The 22,074-nt window shown below is 60.1% G+C and overlaps 2 protein-coding genes and 1 pseudogene across 5 annotated transcripts; 2 read left to right on the top strand and 1 right to left on the bottom strand.

Moving 5' to 3' along the window:
• Nucleotides 1-1,608: 1,608 nt before the first annotated feature.
• Nucleotides 1,609-6,864, top strand: EOLA1 (endothelium and lymphocyte associated ASCH domain 1). 4 transcript variants are annotated; one of them, XM_060087735.1, is made up of 6 exons: nucleotides 1,609-1,743; nucleotides 2,625-2,696; nucleotides 4,022-4,132; nucleotides 4,222-4,337; nucleotides 4,957-5,237; nucleotides 6,048-6,864. In XM_060087735.1, exons 4-6 carry the CDS (start codon nucleotides 4,273-4,275, stop codon nucleotides 6,269-6,271), a joined length of 570 nt encoding a protein of 189 aa, XP_059943718.1. In that variant the 5' UTR covers nucleotides 1,609-1,743; nucleotides 2,625-2,696; nucleotides 4,022-4,132; nucleotides 4,222-4,272; the 3' UTR covers nucleotides 6,272-6,864. The 4 variants fall into 4 exon arrangements, with proteins under 4 accessions (XP_059943718.1, XP_059943714.1, XP_059943715.1 ...); XM_060087731.1 differs by lacking the exons at nucleotides 4,022-4,132; nucleotides 4,222-4,337; XM_060087732.1 differs by lacking the exons at nucleotides 1,609-1,743; nucleotides 4,022-4,132; nucleotides 4,222-4,337 and adding an exon at nucleotides 1,837-1,986.
• Nucleotides 6,865-6,944: 80 nt separating this feature from the next.
• On the bottom strand, nucleotides 6,945-8,419 carry LOC132481473 (heat shock transcription factor, X-linked member 3-like). The gene is given in 3 exon segments (XM_060086379.1): nucleotides 6,945-7,262; nucleotides 7,265-7,560; nucleotides 7,951-8,419. Coding segments are annotated over 3 exon segments (1,083 nt in total).
• Nucleotides 8,420-15,991: 7,572 nt separating this feature from the next.
• LOC132481439 (melanoma-associated antigen 10-like) lies at nucleotides 15,992-16,953 on the top strand (annotated as a pseudogene).
• Nucleotides 16,954-22,074: the final 5,121 nt, after the last annotated feature.

Genomic DNA, 22,074 nt, shown 5'->3' with positions numbered 1-22,074 from the left:
ACCTCGGGGCCGGCAGTCCTGTTTCCTCGGGCTTCTGCAAGGAGACAGGAGGCCAGCTCGCTGCAAGAGAAAGCAGTGCGCTGTCGAGCCAACGTCCCCTCAGCAGCAGCTGTGTCAGGCGCCGGGCTTCCAGGAACGAGTAAGAGCCTGTCCTTGTCTTCCCAGGACTCCTGGAGAGCAGCTCCAGCGCAGGAAGAAGAGCCCAGCGAAGGAAGGCAGCAGGAAGGCACAGGGCGCTGCCAGAACCCCGGACGGGAGCTCCTGACGCTCGCGGCAGGTGGAGAAGGGGACGTTACACTTGTGCCTGGGAGGAGGACAGGAGCTTGCCAGGACAAGAGGAACCAGGGGTCCAGGAGCGGGAACCGCGCGTGCCGAAGGGTAGAGACCCGCAGAGCGCGTGCGCGCAGCGTGCAGGGACAGCACAGGCACCCAGGATGTTGGGCGACAAGGACGGAGAGCTGGGGCCACTCGAAGGCCCTCCCAGGGCACCAAGGAGGTGTTGGGGCTTAACCAGGAGAGTGCTTGGCAGGGTTTTCAGTCCGGGGTTGACGAGGACAGATGTGCGGTGTGACACGGAACCGATGGCCTGTGGGGCACCCACTGGGGGAGGAGAGACAGGAGGCGTCCCGGCCGGTGGGGAGACTCAGGTGACAGCACCGGGCCTAGGTCATGAGGCCTGAAGTCAGCCAGTAGCAGTGGGGACAGAAAGAGGAGCATTTATTCTCATCAGGCACTTGGGAGGCAGGGACACAGGACTGGGTCACCAAGGAAATGGGAGGGAGAGCGGGCTTCGGGTAAGCAAAGCCAGGAGGAGCAGAGCCAGGTGGGCGGCACTGAGTGGGCTGAGGCCCCGCCCCCGCCCCCCCCACTGGGAGGAAGAGGACAGGAAACTGCTCTGAAGGGGAAGTTGGCTTTGTTTGGGACATGCCAGGTCCCAGGGGCAACAGGAAGCCGAGTGAGAAATTTCCTTCTCACCTCAGAAAAGGCCAGATAAAGGCTGTCCCTCAGGACACGGCCAGCAGTCCCAGGGTGGCTTGGACAGGAGGTGGCCTGGGCATTCAGCCCAGAGGTGCTAGCCTCAGCCCAGAGGCCCCGCCCTGTCCCCCTCCCGCTCCCCTCCCCGCCCTCCCGCTGGCCCTCCCCATCCCCCATCTTCCCCCCCACCCCGCCTCCCTGTCCCCTGGGGTCCATTCTGAGGCTCGGATTCGGTCGCTAAGGACCCTGGGTCGCTGCCACTTTGACCCTTGCCGACTGTTGCGGCGCGGACTGGACGCCTAAGGCAAGGGACTCAAAAGGGCACCGCCCGGCCTCCGCAGCTGGGCTGGCCTCGCCCACCCTCCATGGGTTCCCAGGGGTCCAAGCTCCATCCCTGTCAGCTCCGCCCCCGCCCCGCACGTGCCCGGCTTTTCCCCAGCTCCGCCCCACTCCTCCTCAGCTCTGCCTCCTCCTCCAGAAGCTCCTCCTCACCCAGCTCTTTCCCACACTTCAGCCCCAAATACTCCTCCCCCCGTTCCTCCCACCCCCGCCCTGCCCCTCCCCCAGCTCCTCCCCAGCTATTCGCCACAGCCCCGCCCCTTCCCTTCCGACCCGCGCCCCCGCCCACTTCCTGGACCTCCTCCGGGTGCCGCTCCCCGCCGCCGGTCTCGAGCCTCCGAGCGGCCTGGCCTTCTGTGCGCCGCACGGCCTGGCGGCTCCTACTCTGTCTCCTAGCGGCCGGAGCCTGCGGCGAATGCGCGATTGTTCGTAAGTTCGTGCCTATGTACCTGCGTGCCTGCGTGCCTGCGTACGTGCGTGCGTACGTGTGTACGTGCATGCGTTCACCCCGGAAATAAGGGGCGTCAGCGCTTGCGGGCGCGAGCACCTGTCACCGGTCCCGGTTCCCCGAGGCGGACGACCGTCCTGCCCGGTGGCCGCAGCCGGGCTGTCCCAGCGTGCCCGCGACTCGCCCCGCCCGCAAGGAGCCAGGACCCGCCGCGCCCGCGGACGGTACCTCCGGGCGGGAGCTTCCCGGGCTCTGCGTCGGGGAGCGCGCGCGGGGCGGCCGAGGCCGCACCTTCCTGTCCCCTCCAACGCCACCGTCCCCGCCCGCCATCCTTCCACGTGTGTGTCCCGCGATGCGCTGGTCCACACGCACCTGCCGCCCGCAGTCCTGCCCCACCCCCACCCCCACCCCGCCCAGCCCACCTCCCTGCCCTGCGGGGCTCAGCTGCTTGTCCGTGGCTCCCCTCCCGGTGGGGCCCACCCAGGAGTCCATTGAGGGTCACGGACTGTGGGGCTCTCCAGATCCTTCCCGCGTGGCACTGTGAGGAGAAGTGTCGTTTTCTCCTGTTGGATGCGGGAGCTGCTGGGCTGTAGGATCACCGTCAGTCCTGTGGGATGGGCTTCTGTGCTGCGGGCTGAGGCATCGTGGGGTTCCCGACCCAGCCGGGCGGACACGGGGCCGTTGCCTTGATGAGCAGAACCGACCCTGAGGGAGCCGGCACGTGTGTTTCTCATCGGTTGGGCCCTCCTGGGTCCTGGTGGTCTCCGGTCCCTGCCGAGGAGAAGACCGTTGTGGTTCCTTGGCCAGCATTGCTGTCTTGTGGCTGATGACTTTTCTCCTTGTCCCTCTGGTCCTCGTGCAGGTGAATACACCCAGACAAGTGGAAGAGTGTTTTCTCCTCTGGCCGCCAAGCAGGCACCCTCTGCGTCGAGAGGTAGGAGGGCACTCAGCCCCCTTCTTCCCGAGGGATTCTCCCCAGGGATTCCGCCCACACGGTTCGGGTCCCATGGTTGTGATCTGGTGGCGCCCGTGAGGAAGGGGCTGGCTGAGAAGCTGAGTGGCGGAAACCGCGGGCAAGCCTGGGATCCAGTCACACACCCCAGTAGGAGCCAGAGAAACGGCCAGGCCCCAGGGACTGGCCAGCCTCCCTCGTAACTAACCCAAACGCAGTGAGGAGGGCGACCCTTTGTCACCCATCAGGTTGGCAGAGGTTAAGCGGGATGATGATGCTCGGGGGCCCGCCAGTGCGTGAGGGCACGGCAGCCTCGCCCGTGGCTGGCAGAGTGTACATGGGGGAGCCTTTGCAGAAGGCCGTTTGCTGGCGTGTGTCAGCATCTCGGGATGTGTGCCGTGTGACGTGGGCCTCCTCCGACCCGGGGCTTCAGTTAGCGAGCGTGTGGTCATGTTGAGTGTCTAGAGGGGCAGAATGTGCCAAGCAGTCTGTGAGTCCCCATCGGCAGGGGGAAGAGTCAGCAACCTGTGGGACAGCCGACGACGCAGTACAGTGTGGGCGGTGAAAATAGGACAGATGGAGACGTACAGACGTGAAGCAGTGTTCCCGAGGTGCTGTGAGGGGAGAAGTCATCCCCCACCCCCGCGTGGAGTGGCATCCAGGACAGGGCTGACCCTCTGTGATCGCTTGCCCGGGCAGTCGTGTCAGAGTCCCACAGTCTGGGTGGCTTGAACTACAGAATGTATTGCCTTGCGGTTCTGGAGGCCAGAAGCCCGAGATCTAGGTGCCGCTGATGGTGGCTCTTGTGAGGGCTGCGGAGGGAATCTGTCCCGTCCCACCCCCCTCACTCCCGGGGCTTTGCTGGCTGTCCTGTGTGCCGGTCTGTCTCTAACTGGCCCCGTTTTATGGGGACATCAGTCCTGTTAGAGGAGGGTCGACCCTAATGAGCTCATCTGACCTTGATCACCCCTGTGAAGACCTTTGCTTTGTAGGTAGGGTCACGCCCTGAGGTACTTGGGGTTGAGATTCCAGCACGTGAATTTCAGGGGCACGGTGTGACCCCTAACACCCTCCAAAGGCTCTGAGGTAGGAGCACACGTGGAACGTTCCAGGGATGGAAGGAAGGCCTTCATGGCTGCAGGGGATGAATCCAGGGGCGAGGAGAGCAGGCAGCCAGGGGGAGGAGCCAGATCATGTGGGGCCTCATGGGCCCTGGAGAGAAATGTGGCTCCGCCCTGCTCGGGGCAGGAAAGCCCTGGAAGGTCCTGAGCTGGCTGCCTTTGCGGCCTTGTCACCCGTCCTCACAGCCACGTGGAAGTGGAGGCTCCATGCGGTGCCGTGACCCGGCTGACATTCAGGCCCGCGGCTCCCCTGCTCCTCTGTCCTCAGCGAGCGGGGACCCTCCCCCGCCACCCCAGGTACAAGGAAAGCAGGCGAGGACGGGGGTGCGTGGAGTCAGGTCCCCTGGAACCATGCGCTGTCTCTCTATCCTTCGGCGCCTCCTCAGCTGCAGAGCGGGGTGACAGTAACCTCCCAGGTTATTTGAGGATTGAAATCTATGATCCCTGGATGGTGCCCGTCCCAGGTCCTGGCGTGGAGACGGAGCGCGCACCAGTGCCAATAGTTCCTGCCATCACGTATCCTTTCTCGGGCTCCGGGCCGGGGTGGAAGCGGTGGTGCAGGAAGGGGTGGGAGGAGGGTGGCTCCCAAGGCACGGGGAAGAGACACCTGGCAGGGCCATGTGAGAGCCAGGGCGTCCCCAGGGCCGAGCCAAGGTTGGTTGCCAAGGATTTGCACTCAGCAGCCCTGGGGTAAGGTGGGGGATCCGCAGATCATGGGCAGCGGCAGGGCCAGGGAGCTGCGGGGCCGGGGACAGGGGAGAAGCCAGGCCCAGGACTGTCCCTGTCTGTGCCAGGAGAGGGCCAGAGCCCGGCCACTGGGCTGTGAAGCCAAGGGGCCCTCCCTCCGTCCTCTCTGCTGCCCGGGGCCCAGTGCCCTCTGTCGTGGAATTGCCCACACGCCTGTCTCTCGCTGTCCCGGCCTCCCTTGTGAGCTCCCCGCGGACTCCATCTGATGGACGGATCCCCCCGGTCGGCACCCCGTGTCAGCTGACGGCGCGGAGACGGATATGGAAGGGGCTGGCGCCCGGGGGGCCCACGGGGCTGAGGCCAGGCCCACGGGTCACGAGCTCGGAGGCCGGCACGTCAGGCTCCTTGACCATTACGGTTCTGTGTTTCCGCAGCTGCGTGAGGCCCTGGGAGCTCTGGGAGATGAAGTTCGGCTGCCTGTCCTTCCGGCAGCCTTATGCGGGTTTCATCTTAAATGGGGTGAAGACCCTGGAGACGCGGTGGCGGCCCGTGCTGAGCGGCCAGCGGCACCGCACCCTGGCCATCCACATCGCGCACAGGGACTGGGAGGACGCGGCCTGGAGGGAGCTGCTGGCCGAGAGGCTGGGGATGAGCCCCGCGCAGATCCAGGCCTTGCTGCAGGACGGGGAGAAGTTCGGCCGTGGAGTGATAGCCGGCAAGTGGCGACCGCGCCCCGGGGCTGCCCCCCAGGGTCTCACCCGGGGCTTCGGCGCCTCGTTCTCTTTTGAACCGGTCGGTGTGGGGTTAGGGTTAGTTTTCCTGAGGCACCTCACCTTCGGAGGGGCCGGGAAGATCCCTGGGCTGGGGGTCGGCGGGCCCAGGTCCCCTCCCGCCCCTCTGGGCCTCAGTCCCCCTTTGTGCTCTGAGAGGCAGAGGTGGCTCCGGCTCTGCCCGTGGCGCTCGTCTCCGTGTGTGTAGGTGTGCACGCGCACGTGTACACGCGTGTGTCTGTGTGCCGTGGCAGAGCCCGCGGGAGGCAGCATGGCAGCCAGAGCTGCGTGTGAGGGGACCTGGGAACTCAGGCTGCCCGCCCGGCTTCACGTGCCTGCCTCACCCCCGCTGCCCGCGGCGTCCTGAGGAAGTCCCCTAAGCCCCCCGGCGGGGGGGAGGTCCCGCATCAACTGCTGGCCCCCAGTGAATCGCTCAGGGACCTGATTGCCCATAGGCTCCCCGCAGCGGCGGCCGGGGGCCCTCCTGAACTGTACCTGCTGCCTGCAGCGGTCGGGCTGGGGGCTGCCCGGGCCTTGGTGGGGTCATGGAGGGCCAGACCTCTCCTTTTCATTGCTCTCCCTCCCTCCCTCGGCCTCGCCCTGAATTCCCTGAACCGAGGTTGGCAGGTGGGAAATGCTCAGCCAGAGGGACCCAGTTCTCGCCGGGTCCCCTCGATGACGTGGTCTTAGTCTCTAGCGGTCGTGACTTTGAATCACCTTGTTCTCCATCTGTGTGTTTCTGTCTTTGTGCACAGGGCTGGTTGACATTGGGGACACTTTGCTGTGCCCAGAAAACTTAGGTCCCAACGAGGTTGCGGAGCTGGAGAATCAAGCCCTGCTGCCCAACCTGCGGCAGAAGTACCTGACTGCGCTTGCCAACCCCCGCTGGCTGCTGCAGCCTGTCCCCGGGAGAGGCGGGAAGGACGTCTTCCAGGTGGACATCCCCGAGCACCTGATCCCCTTTGGGCAGGAGGCCTGACCAGAATGGGCTCTCGAGAGGAAGGTGATGGAGAGACCAGCTCATCGTGCCACCGTCCGCTCACCTTCACGCCCTGGACGTGCACGTCTGGTTCGGTCTGAATAGGCCCTCCCCTGGGGAGCGCTGCCCGCTCCGTGCTGTTCACGGAAGCAGACGTGCCCACCTGGTGCGGGGACGGGTTGGGACTCTCCTCCTGCGATGCCACTCTGGGCTCAGCGATAGAGTCTCAAGGACTTTGACCTTTAGGCAAAGATGGCAGTGCCACTCGTTTTGGCCCTACGGATTCTGGGTGGTTGAGAGAAATGTGTTTTGAGGGTACCGGTTAGCGTTTTCCCCTCTTTGTCCTGGTCAGAACTCCCAGATGTTTGGAGTGCGTCTGGGGAACGAACGATGGGGGAAGGCTGGTGGCGGGCCTCGTGCACGCGGGAGAGGACCGCGGGCCCAGAAACAGGGCGCGGTCTGTCCTTGCAGGTGACTCTGGCCCTGTTGTAAAGTGTCCCTTGGCTCGCGAAGCGTGTGTGTTAGACGTGCTGCCCGGCCACTTCACGTCCGAAGAGAGGCTCCTAAATACAGCTCTGACAGCAAAGTGAGAAGGGCTGTCGCTCACTTTGTGGAAATCTCTTACTTCTCTGTGGGGTTTGGGGTCATTTGTCAGCAAGCTTTCTAGGGGTTGTTACCTCTGAAGGTGCTGGGCTTTCCCCCAGGTGTCGGCTGGAAGGGCGCGTCTCTTCTGCGGCAGATGGCAGTGTGCACGCCTGCAATCTGCGGAGCCCTCCTGCTCCTCATCCACCTCAGGGACCTTGTTTGTGGACGTGGCTAAAAGGGCCGCCAGCAGGAGGGAGAAACAGCTGTACAGAGACATCTCCAAGCCATAAGCCGGGTAAACCGTGGAGCTGGCGGGCAGTTCCCTGGCGCCGTCCCTTCCGGCGGTAGCTGGGGGCACAGAAGTGACATTCCAGGGAGTGACCTCCCCACTCGGACTGCCCCGCGCCCACTGGGGCGATGGTTTTCCCTGGCTCATCCCGCTCCACCGCTCATAGAGCACATGCTAGAGAACAGGAAAGACTGGGTACCGCTGGGCCTCTGAGCACTTGGGGCTTTCTTCTGGGTGGTGGAATTGTTGTAATGGATTTGTGGGGAGCGTCTGGTAGCAGCCACTGGCTTCTTTCTCTTTGGGGCTGTTGCGCTGATCCCGGGCTGAGCGGTTGCTCCCGGGTTGCCTTTTCTCTGAATGTTCTCAATGAGCAGAGGCTTGTCTCTCTGAAAGTTGGAGCTGCGGTAGATCTGAAATGAAACGAATCACTTGAGCCATTCTGGGAGAAAATACCCATTCCTCCCCGCCCACCCCCCCCCCGCCCCCGTCCATCATAATGGTCTTATCTGACTATGGAGGAAAGGTCTCTTTAAGTTCCTGGCAGGTTATCCCGCCTTGGAGTGTGCGCTCCCTAGAGCTCCCCGAGGTGAGCCTCGGTCGAGGTGCTACTGTCACTACCTGACATCTCGTGGCCTCTCGAGAGGGTCTGTGGGCACACCTGCAGGTCCTCTCGCAGGGGCTGTGGCTGAAGAAAGTTATTCTCAGAAATGAAACCCGTTCAGCACGTGGCCCATCTGGCCTCCCTGGAAGGGGCTCGAATAACAAGAGAACATGGGCAACGGAAGGGCTTTCTACTTTCCCGTCAGCCTCTTCTTCCCTGGAGAGCGGCCGGTCAGGCGTATTTTGCTGAATCCGTACAGGTTCAGTTGGCGGATGAAAGTCTTCAAGCTGTCTGTGTTGAAAATCCTGTCTGCGCCTCTGCGGTGAAGAGCCTCCCTCTGGAAGAGGTCTTCCTCGATGATCACCATGTCTCCCTCGTCATTCCAGCGCTCAGAGGTGAAGGTGGAATCCTCCACCATCCTCCAGAGCTTTCTTGGGAAGGAGAGCTCAAGGATACTCTCGTTGGCCACACCGTTGTTTGGGCCCTGTGGTGGCGGGTTGTCTTGGGAGCCAGGATCTGGGCTCTCGGCTTGGTCACCCTGCTTCTCCGAACTCTCCCTTGAATCCACATTTGGATCCGGGGACGCACGAGAGGGGACCCACGTTGCTGGCTCTGCGTCAGCCGATGGGCCCAGCGTGGCTGTACACAGCTCATCGCTACTCTGACTAGCCATGGAGCCAGTCTAGATTGGGAGCATTCTCCACCCGAGACCGTATCACTGAATTCTCAGGGCAGAAATGCCTTTTACCAGAGCAGGGATGCCCAGTAAATAAATACTGTCTGCAAGCTTCTAGAATCTCGGTAGTGGGGCAACCAGCCACTTAGGTCGCAGTCTTCTTTATTGGTCACGTGATGTCACAGAGGCGGTCTGGAGAGGGAGCCTTGGCCAAGTGTGTGGGAGGGGATGGGAACGGGGTCCCCGGCGTCTGTCTTTTTTTCTAAAAGTCTCAAAAAGCGTGGTTCAAGTTCCCGGGAAAGACTCCCGTCTGCCGCCAGGCACCTTGTTTCAAGGGGCTAGGCCCCGGATGGGTTGAGAAACGTGATCCTGTCTCCACTGCCATCCCTTGATGCTGGCTTCTGATTTGCTCAAGGGCCAGGCCCTGGCGAGGCGTAGCTTGGTTGCCACTGAGACCACAGGGATCACGTGGGCCACTGGCGACTGTCCCTCCCAGAAGATGGGAGGGCTCCCTAGCGGGCTGGTTGGCCTAGCCTGAGTCGGTGCCCACCCCCCCATCCCCCTTCCAGCTCTGGTCGCTTGCAGCTGTTCCTGCCAGCTGGTCGGTCCCGCTTAGATGGGCCCAAACAAAGAGTCCCGATTTCCTGCCTCCCAGGTCAAGCTGTCCCCGACTAGGGCTGTGCGTGACCTCACATTCAACTCGGATGTTCCCCAAGCACCTCAGACACAGCCCTGCCCACGATGCCACGTGGGAGGGCATAGCCACGTGCCCTCCGCTGGGCATCGAGCCTCCTTTTGAGCTCTGCCTGCCCCCAGACCTCATCCCTGTGCGGATCACAGAGGCTTTGTCTTCAGCGTCCATTTCTTCCCGTAGAAGCCCTTCTCATGGCCCAAGAGCGCTCACTTTTGGAACACCTGCGTGTGTCCTTTTCCCATCGCCTTCCCAGACCGTCGGATTCAGCCTCCCTGGAGGCTGCCTCGAAAGCCCTGTTTCCTTTCCGCAGTGGGGTGGTTTGGCTTCTGCTCCCCCCCGATCCTGGCCTCCCACGTCCACCTTGGGTCTCCGTGGGTACTTGCCCTTTGAAGGACTTGATTTGGGGCTTCAGCGTGTAGCCTGTCCCATTGAAAGCAAGCATTTCACTGGTGCGCTCCCAGGCCAGGCCTGCTCTCCTTCCCCACGCCCGCACCTGCCCCCCCTCCACCTCCACCCCCGGGGCCCTGTCCCACTGTTACCTTGAGGATACATAGAATGATTCTGTTTGCTTTCAGCTTAGACACTTTTGAATGGGCCTACATGACACGGACTCAGTCCCAAGGAAATTTCCTACTTGCCAACCTAGACGTGACCGGAGGAAGCCCCCGTCCACGTGCATTTGGAAATAGATGAGGGTCTGGGTGTCGGACGTGCTGAAACCCGAGTGAGAGTCGTCCGTCTTCACCGTAGGTGGGAGGATAGGTTGGTGGGTTTGGTGATGCGCGTTCTCTGGCCGTTGTGGGCGACTTTGTCCTTCATAGTCACTGTGTAGGGGACAGAGTGGCACCTTGGAAAGGCCCGTCTGCGAGGATCCTAGGTCCCTGTCCCAGCTCTGCCACTAAGCAGGGTCATCTGTCCTCTGTGGGCGCCACTGCCCTATTTCTGAAAGGGGAGAGCTAAGAGGGTGTGGAAGAGGATCTCCCGAGGTGCCTTTCAGCCTAAGGACTGGCATCCTGGATGGAGCTCCCAGGCCTAGATTCGGGCCTGCTCCCTGGTCTTTATGCTTCTAAACTGGTTTACAAAGCATTCTTCAGGTCATGTCCTCCTGTAGGGACATGACCTCGGAGGCTGCGAATTTTGGTGGAGGCCGCCGGTGGCTCCTCAGAAGGGGCCCGAAGGCTGGGGCCTCCTTGGGCGAGCCTGCCTGCGTGGCCTTGCCTGCTGCCCCCCTCCTCGGGCCCTCCCTCGCCCCCTGCGTCCCGTAGGAGCTGCCTCCTTCCTGGTCCCCCTCCCTCCCAGGTGCCAGCCAGGCCCCGGCAGTGGGTTTGTGTGGCACCGTGGGGTCTTTCTCAGCCGGGTCTCGGGACCTTTCACTTGGGCAGGCACAAGCCCTGGTGACGTCCAAGGCCTGCCTTTCCCAGCCTCGCCCTCCAGCCCCTGCCCTTGGCTTCTGCACCCTGATGCCCCCAGCCCAGAGGCCCTCCAGCCGCTCCCCTCCCTCGCTGCCGCCAGGGTCTCGGGGTGTCTGCCAGCATTAACTTCCCTCCAGTATCTGCGGAGGCTCCTGGAGGGGCCTTATCCCAGTAGGCACTGGGGCCTTACAGTCAGTCCCAGGCAGTCTCATTCCCTCCCTCCCTGTGGCTCAGCCATGAGCAGCTCAGCAGGCCGGGTTCCCGTTGGACAGGAGGGCCCCAGGGCAGGAGCAGGGACAGGGCGCCGTCACACGGGAAGGTGCCGGGACTGGACAGAAATGCCGGCACCTGGCAGTGTCAGATCTCAACAAACCACAGACAAGCCCCGCACTGTCTCTGCTTCTCCTTGGCACCTTCCTTTCTTGGGCCTGCTTTTTGTCAACTGAAAGACACCGTGTAACACTGAGAAGAGCAATGAATCGCCAGTCAGAAGGTCAGCCACGGGCTGGGGTGGGTGGGAACAGCTTGGGCTCGAGAGGAATTCAGACCAGGGCTCTGGTCCCCACCCCGTCACTTACCAGCACGTGATCCTGGGAAGATTCTCAAGCCCCGTGGCCTCGGGTTCTTCACCTGTGAAGCGAATGGGTGTGATGAGCCCTGTCTTGGGCTGCAGGGATGTGTGTGAGCTACGTAAAGCAGCTCACAGGGCCTGGCGTCTGTTGGAACTTTGATGATGGGCAGTTATTTCTCGTGTTGTTTGGCCTCAGACCCTTCCCCTCTCTCCTCTGGCATTTGGTTGGGAGGTTTCTTGTCCCGGTCATGTCAGAGAATATGCAGCTCAATAGGATGTGGAAAAGCTAATTAGCCAAACAAGATGTTTCATGAATAAAACTAAGTAAATTTTCCCAGTTAGAGGATGTGTTAAATTTGGGTGGGGAGGAGTGTTCCCAGTGGGATACAACACGAAGCTCCAGGAAGTAGAATCAAGGAACAAGGCTTTGCATCCCTCCCAGATGCTCTTCCATCCAAACCGTTCCTTTGCTTCATTTCAGCCCCACCAGACATCGAGTCCTTGATTACAATTGCCAAATTACAGTCACCATAATGATTAAAGCTAATTAACACCTTGGGTTCTGGTCCCCCCCAGAACAGGGAAAAGAGGGCCTGTCCACGGACTTCTGGGCATCACGTCAAGGGAGTGTGACCGCATTTCTCCAGATGTTGCATATATAACACCTACTTCTTCACTATGGTCAACAGCAATGTGACAAGAGCCAGGAACCCTTCCTTCCTGCCCGAGTATGAGATTTCTCTCGGGTTTATCCGTGATCCAGAAGAACACCTCACAGCAATGTCGCATTTCAGACTTTCCCCCCATACCCAAGTCACACCGCCTGCAGGTCTGGCTGCTGCCACCACCCAGCTTCATCACCATCACCTCCCACAGAAGGAAGCCCCACTTCCCAAAGCCCCAAACTGCCCTGGCTTGGGGCACTTACCCTCCAGGACCCGCTCCTGGAGCCTCACCGCCTCGTCCCGTGTTGACTTGTTCTGTGGGACTTAGGGGATGTCTCACCACGTTCCTCATGTGACTGCAGCTCCCAGGCCATCACTCTTCGTGTGGTGTGTCCTGCTTTTCCTAGCGTTCCCGCTACTAACACAGGGCCTTCCGGAGAGCAGAGGCTCCGTCGAGGTCTGCCGAATAAATAAGCCGGAAAACAGGGGGCTTACTTACTCAAATCAATTTTTTCATACTTTTCGTAAATCACCGTGCAAATCCAACTAAACAGAGATAGCTTAGTTTTACAGAATGACAGACAAGAAGGATAAGAAGCAAAAACTCAGTACGATTACTTTTATTTTTCTAATTCTTCCCCCATCTATATTACTGCTAAGTACTTTCACATTTCCAGAGCAGTTCTGATTCCAATTCTATGTTATCTGCTTCAGGGTCACAAAACAAAATGGGAGATTTCCCAGTCTCTTTTACAAAACAGCAAAACTCTTGTTCTTAAACTGGGTAATTATAAACACATTCTAATCAATGTCATTCAGAAAGTTAGACACTGAAGCTTGTTTAGTCTTCCATTAAAAGGAATAACGTTTGAAAAACTCCTAAAGAAAACACGGGTGATATTCCATGTCATCAGACACAACAGGAACCCAAAGATGCTGCACACCGGGTTCCCCCCACTCGCAGGGGCCCTCACTACTTGGAAACTCGACCGCTCCCTCTTCAAACTCAGAGTGAAGGACCAACCTCACTTCCTACCAGTGAACTTGGGCCTGGAAGGAGCCTGGCTGCTGCTCTGGCTCAGGGTCCCTGTTCCTCATCGCTCACACCCTCTGCACACAGGGATGGGAAGGACCTGGGATCGGATCCAAGCTACTGACCCAGAGCAGATACTCCAGGACCTGCCACTTGCTGGTCTCCGCGTGGGCCCGGGGACCCCAGAGGAACTCGTAGCGGGCGGGGTCGCTGTGGGGCACCTGCCGGTACTCCACGGAGCCCTCCTGCACCCACACTTTGGTGAGGAGCTCCCTGGGCTCCCCATAGATGTAGTGCTCCCTCCCAGCACACACCCCAATCTTGCTAAGTGCTCCCCAGACCTCCTCCCCAGGGGCAACAAAGTCGTCCTCCAGGAGGATCAGGCCCAGGAGCAGCACCAGGAGGCTGGTCTTGTGCACGCTCGGCCTGTCACTCAGCATCCCATGGTAGGTGAGGCCCAGGAGCTGGGACTCTGGCCATAGCACACCTGAGACCGGCCCCTTATACCTGTTCCTAAGCCTCTCTGAGACCCGGATACGTAAGTCAGCACTCGCTGCCAAGTGCTCAGCCCGCCTCAGGGCCTCCCAGGGCTGAAGGCGGGGAAGGGTATAAGGGTCAGGGTCTCACAGAGACTGCGGAGCAGGTGTGAGGGGCGGGGTCTCAAAGAGGCTAGGGAAGGGTATAAGGGGCGGGGTCTCAGGCGGGCACAGGAGAGAATCCCAGGTCCTGCGTGGAGTCAAGTTGAGAGCACTGAGGGAGGACTGCAGGAAACCTGGACACCAGAACAGAGTTGGCCCTGGGAGGCCATAGGGGGGGATGAGCACGTGCAGCACTTCCTGACATCCGGGCCTCAGAGAAGCTGGGGACCTGGGATAAGGGGCGGGGCCTCCACTGGGGAGAGTGGAGAATCCCGGGTCCTACCATGAGTCAAGGTGAGGACCCTGAGGGAGGACTGAGGGGATCCTGGACCCGAGAACGTGGGTGGAATGTGGTGTGTCCTGGAGAAATCTGTCCCTGGCCTCAGCTTGTGGAAGCCTCATGGTGTGATGAACAGGTGGCAGCCTGTCCTGACTTCCTCATCTGGGTCCCACAGAGACTGGGCACCTGGTATGAGGGGCGGGGTCTCAGGGTGGGAGGGGGAGAGTCACGTGAGCCCACAGTGAGAGTGAGCACCCTGAGGGAGCACTTAGGGGACCCCACTGAAACCCGCCCCTGCTGCCAGGCCAGGGAGGCCCTGGGTGGCATGAGCACACGAGGTGTGTCCCAACTTCTGCATCCGGGACCTAGAGAGAATGGGGAGCTGGTGTGAGCAGCGGCGTCTGGATGAAGACGGTCCAGTCCTGGACCTGCAGGGACGTTAGTTGGAGACCCTGAGGGAGGGTCGGCACTTGGACTCCAGAACCCCGGGGACTCTCTCCACCCCTGCTGTGCCCCTGGGGCCTGGGCTTTTGGCTCCAGGTGCCACCCCCGAAGGGCAGCCTCGCAGGTTGGACCCGGTGAGGGTCTGGGTTGAGGGGTCAGGAGGCTCAGGCCCGGGGGGGTGGAGAAGGCCTGTGTGTGAGGCGCCCCAGGATGAGCCAGGGCGGGAAAGGCCTGATCCACCCTCGTGGAGAGCTGTAGGTCCCCAGCTCCCTGAGAGCAGTGACCCCAGGGGCCCGGCTGTCCCCTGTCCCCCACGGGAGCGCAGGCAGGGAGGCTGGGATGACGTGCCTTCCTGCTGCGCCGTGCTTGGGGGTGCTGAGCGGCTCAGGCTTCAGGGGGAATCGGTCAGCAGGGGTCAGGTCAGGCTCCACGGGAATAGGGGCGAGGATCCTGGGGCCGGACTGAGGACGCAGCCTTCCAGAACAGAGGGCACCCTGCGTGGGGTCAGGGCAGCCTGCTGGGGAGGGGGGACCCGGCGTGGGAGGATGGCGTCGGGGCATCTAGGGAGCACATCTGCTCAGCAGCGGGAGGAGCCCCAGAGCCGCCAGGAGTCAAGGTGAAGACCCTGAGGGAGGGGTGAGGGGACCCCACCCTCACCACAAAGAGGGAGCCCACAGGAATCCCTCCAGCCAGCCCTGGAAACCCCCGCAGGGCCCGTACGCCAGCCTCCTCATCCAGACGGCTGGTCTCGGCCAGGGGGCCTTGCTCCGTGGGTCTGGCCTCAGGCTCCGGCAGGGGGCGCGGTGAGCACTGGGGAGACCCCTCCTCACACAGAGGACTTGGAGCCCAGCCGGCCCTGCCTCTTTTGTCACCCGTGGGTGTCCCAGAATAGGTGAGAGCATTGACGGCCCTCACGTCCTCTCCTGGTGTCTTCTGGAGGTGAGGCCTTGGCTGAAGGAGGTTGGTCACAGTCAGCAGAGGGGGCTGTCCCAGGCCCTGCAGGGTGTCAAGGTGCAGACTGAGCCGACCGCCATCGTCCCAGCACAGATGGACCCCACGGACTTTGGTTGTCCCCTGTGACCCCTGTTAGCCCCTGCGCAGGTGTGGCCAGTATTCGGGGCCCCACACTTCTTTTCAGTGCAGGGAATTTGTCTTGAGAATTTTGACTCAGGACAGCAGACAGCAGGGCCCAGGCCCTGCCAGGGGGAAGGGGAGGCCCTGCCCTGAGTGAGCACAGAGGGGGCCACCCACGCCAGGACAGTGGGAACCTCACAGAGTCCAGCCCAGTCCTCCTGCCAGCACCGAGGGGCCCAGGGCTGTGCCACAGTCTACACAAGAGGTGCCCCCTCCATCCCTCTTACAGGGGCTCCAAGAACCGGGAGGTGAAGGCCCAGGTCTGAGGACCGTGTCCTCAGGCCACAGAGCAGAGGAGGTCCAGGCAGTGCCAGAAGTCAAAGGGAGGTGCGTGCCCTGAGTGTGTACCCAGGGGCTCCCCCTCCCAGAACAGAGGGGACCCCACAACACCCGAGTCACCCCACCGTCCTGTTCAGCCCCAGAACCTGGGGCCGTGCTGGCTGCACCCTGAGGAGCCCCCTCACTTCCTTCTTCAGGTTGGCAGGGGACAGGCCGCCCAGGAGGAGCGCCCCTGTGAGGCCCGAGGGCACCCCTGAAGACGAGACCTGTAAGTGACTCTTGTCAGAGCTGCCCAGGGTGCCTTTCTCCGCCGAGGCCGCTCACACGCCCTCTCTCCCCCAGGTCCGTGGTCCCTACCTGTCACCCCTGCCCACACTCCCGTCGGCGGCCCGACCCCAGTCATCATGCCCCTGGTCGAGATGAGTGAGCTCCGCCAGCCGGAGGCAGACCTTCAGACCCCAGTCCCGGCCATGGGCCCGGTGGAGGCGCAGCTGTTGGGGGCTGACGGGGAGGAGGCCGCATCCCCCTCGTCCTCCTCCTCCTCGTCCTCCTCTTCTTACTCTGTCCTGTTCCTGGACACCCTGGAGGAGGTGGCTGATGCTGGAGAACCCAGTCCCCCCCAGAGCCCCTCCCCCACTGCCAGGGCCACCCCTCCTTGGAGCCAATCTGAAGACGACGGCCTCAGCCCCCAAGATGAGGAAGGGCCGAGCACCTGGCATGACCAGGAAGATGCTAATCCCTTGCACCTAGACCCACTACCACTGAAGGTGGCTGACCTGGTGGTGTTCCTGCTCCTCAAGTATCGCACCAGGGAGCCAACCTCCAAGGCGGAGATGCTGGATATCATCCTCTGTGACCATCGGGACCACTTCCCTGTGGTCTTCAGAGAAACTTGCGAGTGCATGCAGCTGGTGTTTGGCGTGGACGTGAAGAGGGTGGACCCCCGCGAGTGCACGTACGAACTGGTCCCCACCCTGGGCCTCACCTGTGATGCAGTGCTGGGCGATGGGCCGAGCATGCCCAAGGCCGGCTTCCTGGTGCTGCTCCTGGGCCTGATGCTCCTAGAGGGCAACCACGCCCCTGAGGAGAAGGTCTGGGAAGTGCTGAGCATCATGGGGGTGTATGCAGGGAAGCAGCACTGCATCTATGGGGAGCCCAGGGAGCTCTCACCAAAGTGTGGGTGCAGGAGGGATACGAGGAGTACCGGCAGGTGCCCCACAGTGACCCCGCCTGCTACGAGTACCTCTGGGGTCCCCGGGCCCATGTGGAGACCAGCAAGTGTCCGGTCCTGTAGCATCTGCTCTGGGTCAATGGATGGGATTCCAGGTCCTTCCCATCCCTGTGTGCAGAGGGTGTGAGCGATGAGGAACAGGGAGCCTGAGCCAGAGCAGCAGCCAGGCTCCTTCCAGGCCCACGTCCAGCAGCTTCTCCCGTGGGGCAGGAAGGGAGGCTGATCCTTCACTCTGAGTTTGAAGGGGGAGCGGTCAGCCTTCTAAGCAGTGAGGGCCCGGGCCAGAGGGGGGAACCCGGTGTGCAGCATCTTTGGGTTCCTGTTGTGTCTGATGACATGGAATGTCATCTTTGTTTTCTTTAGGAATTTGTCAAATATTGTTCCACTTGAAAGAAGGCTTAATGAGCTTCAGTATCTAAGTTTGTGAATGACTTTAACCACACATGTATTTGCACTAATTCGGTTCAACGACAAGAGTTTTGCTATTGTGTAAAGGAAACTGTAAGATTCCCATGTTATTTTGTGACCCTGAACAAGATAACATGGCATTGGAATATGAATCTCTTGGAAATAAGAAAGAACTTTAGAATGCAATGGATGAGGTCAAGAAAAAGAGGAATAAAAGTACAAGTTAGTTAATTCTTACTTCTTGTGCCTTCTCATCTGTCATTTTCCAAAAGTAATATGCATACATATATGTATGTGTAAATATCAGATTAACATCGTTCACTTAAGAAATAGCTGAAAATTAATCTGAGTCAATAAGCCCCCTGCTCACTGGCTTGTTTATTCCGCCGACCTCCACGGAGCCTCTGCTCTCTGGAAGGGCCTGTGTTAGTAGTGGGGCCACTAGGAAAAGCAGCACACAGCCGCACCTAGAGTGATGGTCTAGGAGCCGCAGTCACATGAGGAACGTGGTGAGACGTCCCCTAACTTCCACAGAACAAGTCAACACGGGACGAGGCGGTGGGGCTCCAGGAGTGGGCCCTGGAGGGTAAGTGCCCCGAGCCAGGGCAGTTTAGGCCTTTGGGAAGTGGGGGTTCCTTCTGTGGGAAGTGAGGGTGATGAGGCTGGGTGGTGGCGGCAGCAGGCGTGTAGACAGAGTCTTAGGGGTGAGAAGCAAATCTGAAATGGGACGTGCAAATTAGAGGTTTCTCTTCCGTCGTGGATAGATCTTCTGGGGCAGGAAGAGAAGGTGCACTTTGGGCAGAGACCCTCAGAGTCCTGGTTATTCTGCCTGCGCCTAAATACACTCAACATCTTCCAAATGGGGAGGGGTGAGTGGACTTTGGTTTCGCTCACAATTTACTCAGCCCTGAGGCATCCAGTTGAAGCAGCTTTGGTAACCACCCCCAGACTGTTGGCAGGATTTTAATGGGGCAACTTCTTTGAAAGTGGCTGCCGGACACTTAAACTGATGGATCAGCTTTCCTAGGTGGTCAGACCCCAAAGCCTTAGGTGAGGAATGGTCATAGAAACCATGGTGGCAAAAACACCGAGTGAAGCTGAATTCCACGCATCTCAGGAGCCTCCTTGGCGGTGAAGGACGGCTCCTTGTGCGTATCCTAGCGGAATGTTACCAAGAAAACTCACTAGCCCTCCTCCCACAGTCTGGTGTCTGGTCCTTGCCCCACAGGAAGGTCGTGGCTGTCAGGGTGCCCAAGGGCACCTGTGCAGGTGCTCAGGCACGTTCCATCGTGTGGCGGCAGCTGAGACTCCCAGGCTGAGTGAGGTGCGTCCTTGCGTGAGGAGGAAGGGGCACATCCTCAACCTGCTGCGACTACGGGCTTGATTGCAGAGGGAAGGGCAGGAGGTGCTCTGGAGGGAATAGGGGGAACCCTCCCTGTTGACGTTCACAAGAGCCTTGGAAAGTCAATGGGATCTTGTATTAGAAAGTACCCGTCACAGAGAAGTGACTAGAAGTAGTTGCAGATTCAAGGCCCATTTGGCTTTGTCGGAAGCTCCTCCACCTAATGAACGGAATTTTTTTCAACGCAAAGTTATAGCAGCTGCTTTTTGTTGAGCACCTAGTACACAGCGTTGCAGGGGAGAGACTCACTCCAAGTCCTGGCCCATATGTTGTCTTCCTCTGCTTCCTGGCAGCTGCCTGCAGGGAATCTGGGATCCTTTATGTAAACCCACAAATATTTAAAAATAAATGGTGTTTAAATCACTGTTTTAAATACAAAGACAGAAGAAACTTTCCACTTAAACAAAAATAATACATTGGTGCGGAAGCACTGTGGATTCTGGGCAGTGCAGAAGGTGTCCTAGGGGTGGGACATCCAGAGGGACCCAGGAGGGGCCGAGATCCCCGGGAGCAGGGGGCAGGGATGCAGCCTAGGAGCCTGGAGCTGAGCTGCAAGCAAGAACCCCATGAGGACCCTGCAGTCCTCTCACCACTAGCCTCATTCCGGGGACAAGCCTTCCGTCCCCTCCCCTTGCCCACGTGGTAGGGCCTGGCCGGGTGGAGAGCAGACTCGGGGATGGGGAACTGGCACCTGAGCCTCTAGGGGGAGGAGCCCACAGTGCCCAGGTGGGAACCGTGGCTTATAGGTCAGTAGGACCCTTATCGTGTCTCCTGGGGGAAGCAGTCTCGCTTTGGGAACCATAGGTCCTGCCAGCCCTGTCAATAGGGCACCAGTAGCCACATGAGGCTGCTATTGAGTACTGACATGTGATTAGTGTGTCCCAGGGCCTGGACTTCTACCTTAAGACACTTTAAAGTTAAATGTCAATAGCTAGATGTGCCTAATGGCTGGACAGCCCAGGTGTGGAACTACGGACCCTGAACTTGGGGGACAGGGGGAATCTATGGACAACACATCAGGCCCCCAAGCCCAGGGCTTCCCAGGGCTAAGATGGTCCCGCGGGGGTCCCTCAGCGCTCCCTCGGTCCTCACTTTCCCTCCCAGCTGGTCTGGGCCCCTCCCTCTGCCCAACTGCCTTTGGTCCCCGGAGACCCAGGCCCTCCCCTGCCAGGACCCCTGAGAGGGAAGCGGGGGTCGCGGGTGGCGCTTATACCCACAGCCCTGCCGGGGGTCTCTCAGGGCTGACAGCACGGCTGACCTGGATGCCTTGCAGCCTCCGAGTCCCCCTCACGGTTGTACCTTGACTCCTGGTGGGGCTGGGCTCCTTCCCTCTGCCGACCTGGCCCCGGCCTCCCTGACCCAGGCCCTCGCCTCCCCCTCCCAGGGGGATCAGTGCGCGTCCCATCTGGACAGCATGCCGGAGGGCTCCCAGGGCTGTCGGGAGGTCCTCAGATGCACCCCCTGGGGGCCCGCAGTCCTCCTCTGGTCCTCACCTCGACTCCAGGCAGCACCTGGGCCCCTCCCTCTACCCACCTGAGACTGTGCCCCTCAGACGGAGCTTCTGACCCCCCGAGATCCCTGAGGACTTGGGGGCGGTGGGCGGGGATGGGCAGCCCGACAGCCCGGCCCGGTGTGCCCCAGGAGTCCCAGTACGGGTGGAGTTGCATGCTGGGGGACCCTTTGTTGCGGGCCTGCTGGACCCCTCCATCCTCACTCAGGAGGGTCCTCCTCAACCCCTCAGAGAAAGGCTGCAGTCCCAGCACAGATGCTGGATAGGGGGCTGCCGTGCCCATGACCGTGGGGGGAGCACAGAGAACCGCACACCTTCCCCTCGGGGCTCCTCACCAGCCACCAGACTTTGGAAACCTGTTTTCTTAAGAAAGGTTTAGTTTTAGCTGAAGAGGCCTGAGCAGTGGCAGGTGATTTAGGGGAACGCTTGGTTTGATGATTAGATCATGTTACCTGTTGGAGTTACGTGATTGTCACTTTTTCATCCTGATTCATAGTGAGAAATACATTTTACATGTCTGTGTAGTGTAGTGTGTGTCCTATACATATACCTATATATCTATAACGTGTGTGTAGAATATATGTGTTTATAGACCCATGCATCGACACACCACATGTATGTATAGGGAACGTGTCATGTATGTTCCAGTACCCACACTGAGGTCATCCACAGGGCCCTGAAGGGCACAGACACTCAGGCCCCCTGGGGATGCCGAGAGTCCTCCAGCCCGGCCGTCCCCGTGCTTTGAATGCAGGCTTGCCGCCTGCCTGACAGCCAGTGTGCCCGGGGAAGTGAGCCTGCAGGAGAACGTGGGGCCACCACGCCGCTGGGAGAGAAGGAAGCAGAGTGGGCAGTGGAAGGAGAGAGCAGGGCCCAAGCCTGAGCATAAGGGCCGCCTTCAGAGGGCCTTGCCTCGGACCCCCACATCCAGGACCCTTCTCCATCCTCACGCCCTCAGTCCCAGACCCTCACCCTCTTCCCTGGCCCTCGTGTCCATTTCACGAGAGATGGTGAGCTGATGGGGCTGGGAGGCCACGTGGGCAGAATCCAGTGTCAGGCGCTCATGGGCACTAATGCCTGGCTTCCCCGTGTTTTCTCCATTATGTGGCCTGAGGCATCAGGTAGTAGGACCCCATTGAGGACAGCTGAATCCCCCTTGACTGTTGGGGAGACAGGTCAGGCCAGCGCGGGGACGGGGCTTTGCACATACACAAAGCTCAGCTTCAATAAGAGTCCTTCTAGTGATAAGCTGATCAAATCATGGAGACTCCCTATGCCTCGATTTCTCCATCTGTAAAATGGGCCTCGTAATAGTACAAGGCAAAAGCATTGGTGTGGGTTTCCCCACGATGTGACCTGTTTGTAAAAAGCCTGGGCCAAATGAAGTGGTCGGTGGATGTAGCTCTTGTTACTGAGTGTGTAAGAAAGATGCGCCCTCCCCCATGCTGTGACGATTCCCAAGCAGTCCATGTCTTGTGATCCCTGCATACGTCGATTAGTGCAGTTTTTCTTTTCTCGCTGAAAATTTGTCATCAGAATGCTTGGATTCGTCTTACTCTTTTTCTCGCTTGCCCCTGTGCAAGATGAGGCTATTGATTTGAGGTGTTGCTTCCATTTGAACACAGGTGTTTGCAGCTTTAACTCCCAAGTGCCTCTTTGTCCGCGTGCCACAAGTCCTGGGGGGTTTGGTATGTGTTTTCTTCATTTCAAAGTATTTCCAGATTTCCCTTGGGATGTCTTGTATGATCCCTGGGCTATTGTTATGGACTGAACTGCGTCCCCCCAAATTTTGCATGTTGAAGCCCTAACCCCTAGAACCTCAGAATGTCACTGTGACGGGAGTTAGTGGTTCTTAGGTTGAAATGAGGCCATTGGGATGACGTCTAAAGCAAGATGGCTGGTGCCCTTGAGGGAAGAGCAGATCAGCCCATGCAAGGAGAGAAGGCAGGGG

Source organism: Mesoplodon densirostris, chromosome X (genome assembly GCF_025265405.1).
Source record: "Mesoplodon densirostris isolate mMesDen1 chromosome X, mMesDen1 primary haplotype, whole genome shotgun sequence".
NCBI classification, from domain to species: domain Eukaryota; kingdom Metazoa; phylum Chordata; class Mammalia; order Artiodactyla; family Ziphiidae; genus Mesoplodon; species Mesoplodon densirostris.
This window is presented reverse-complemented; position numbering and strand designations above follow the sequence as displayed.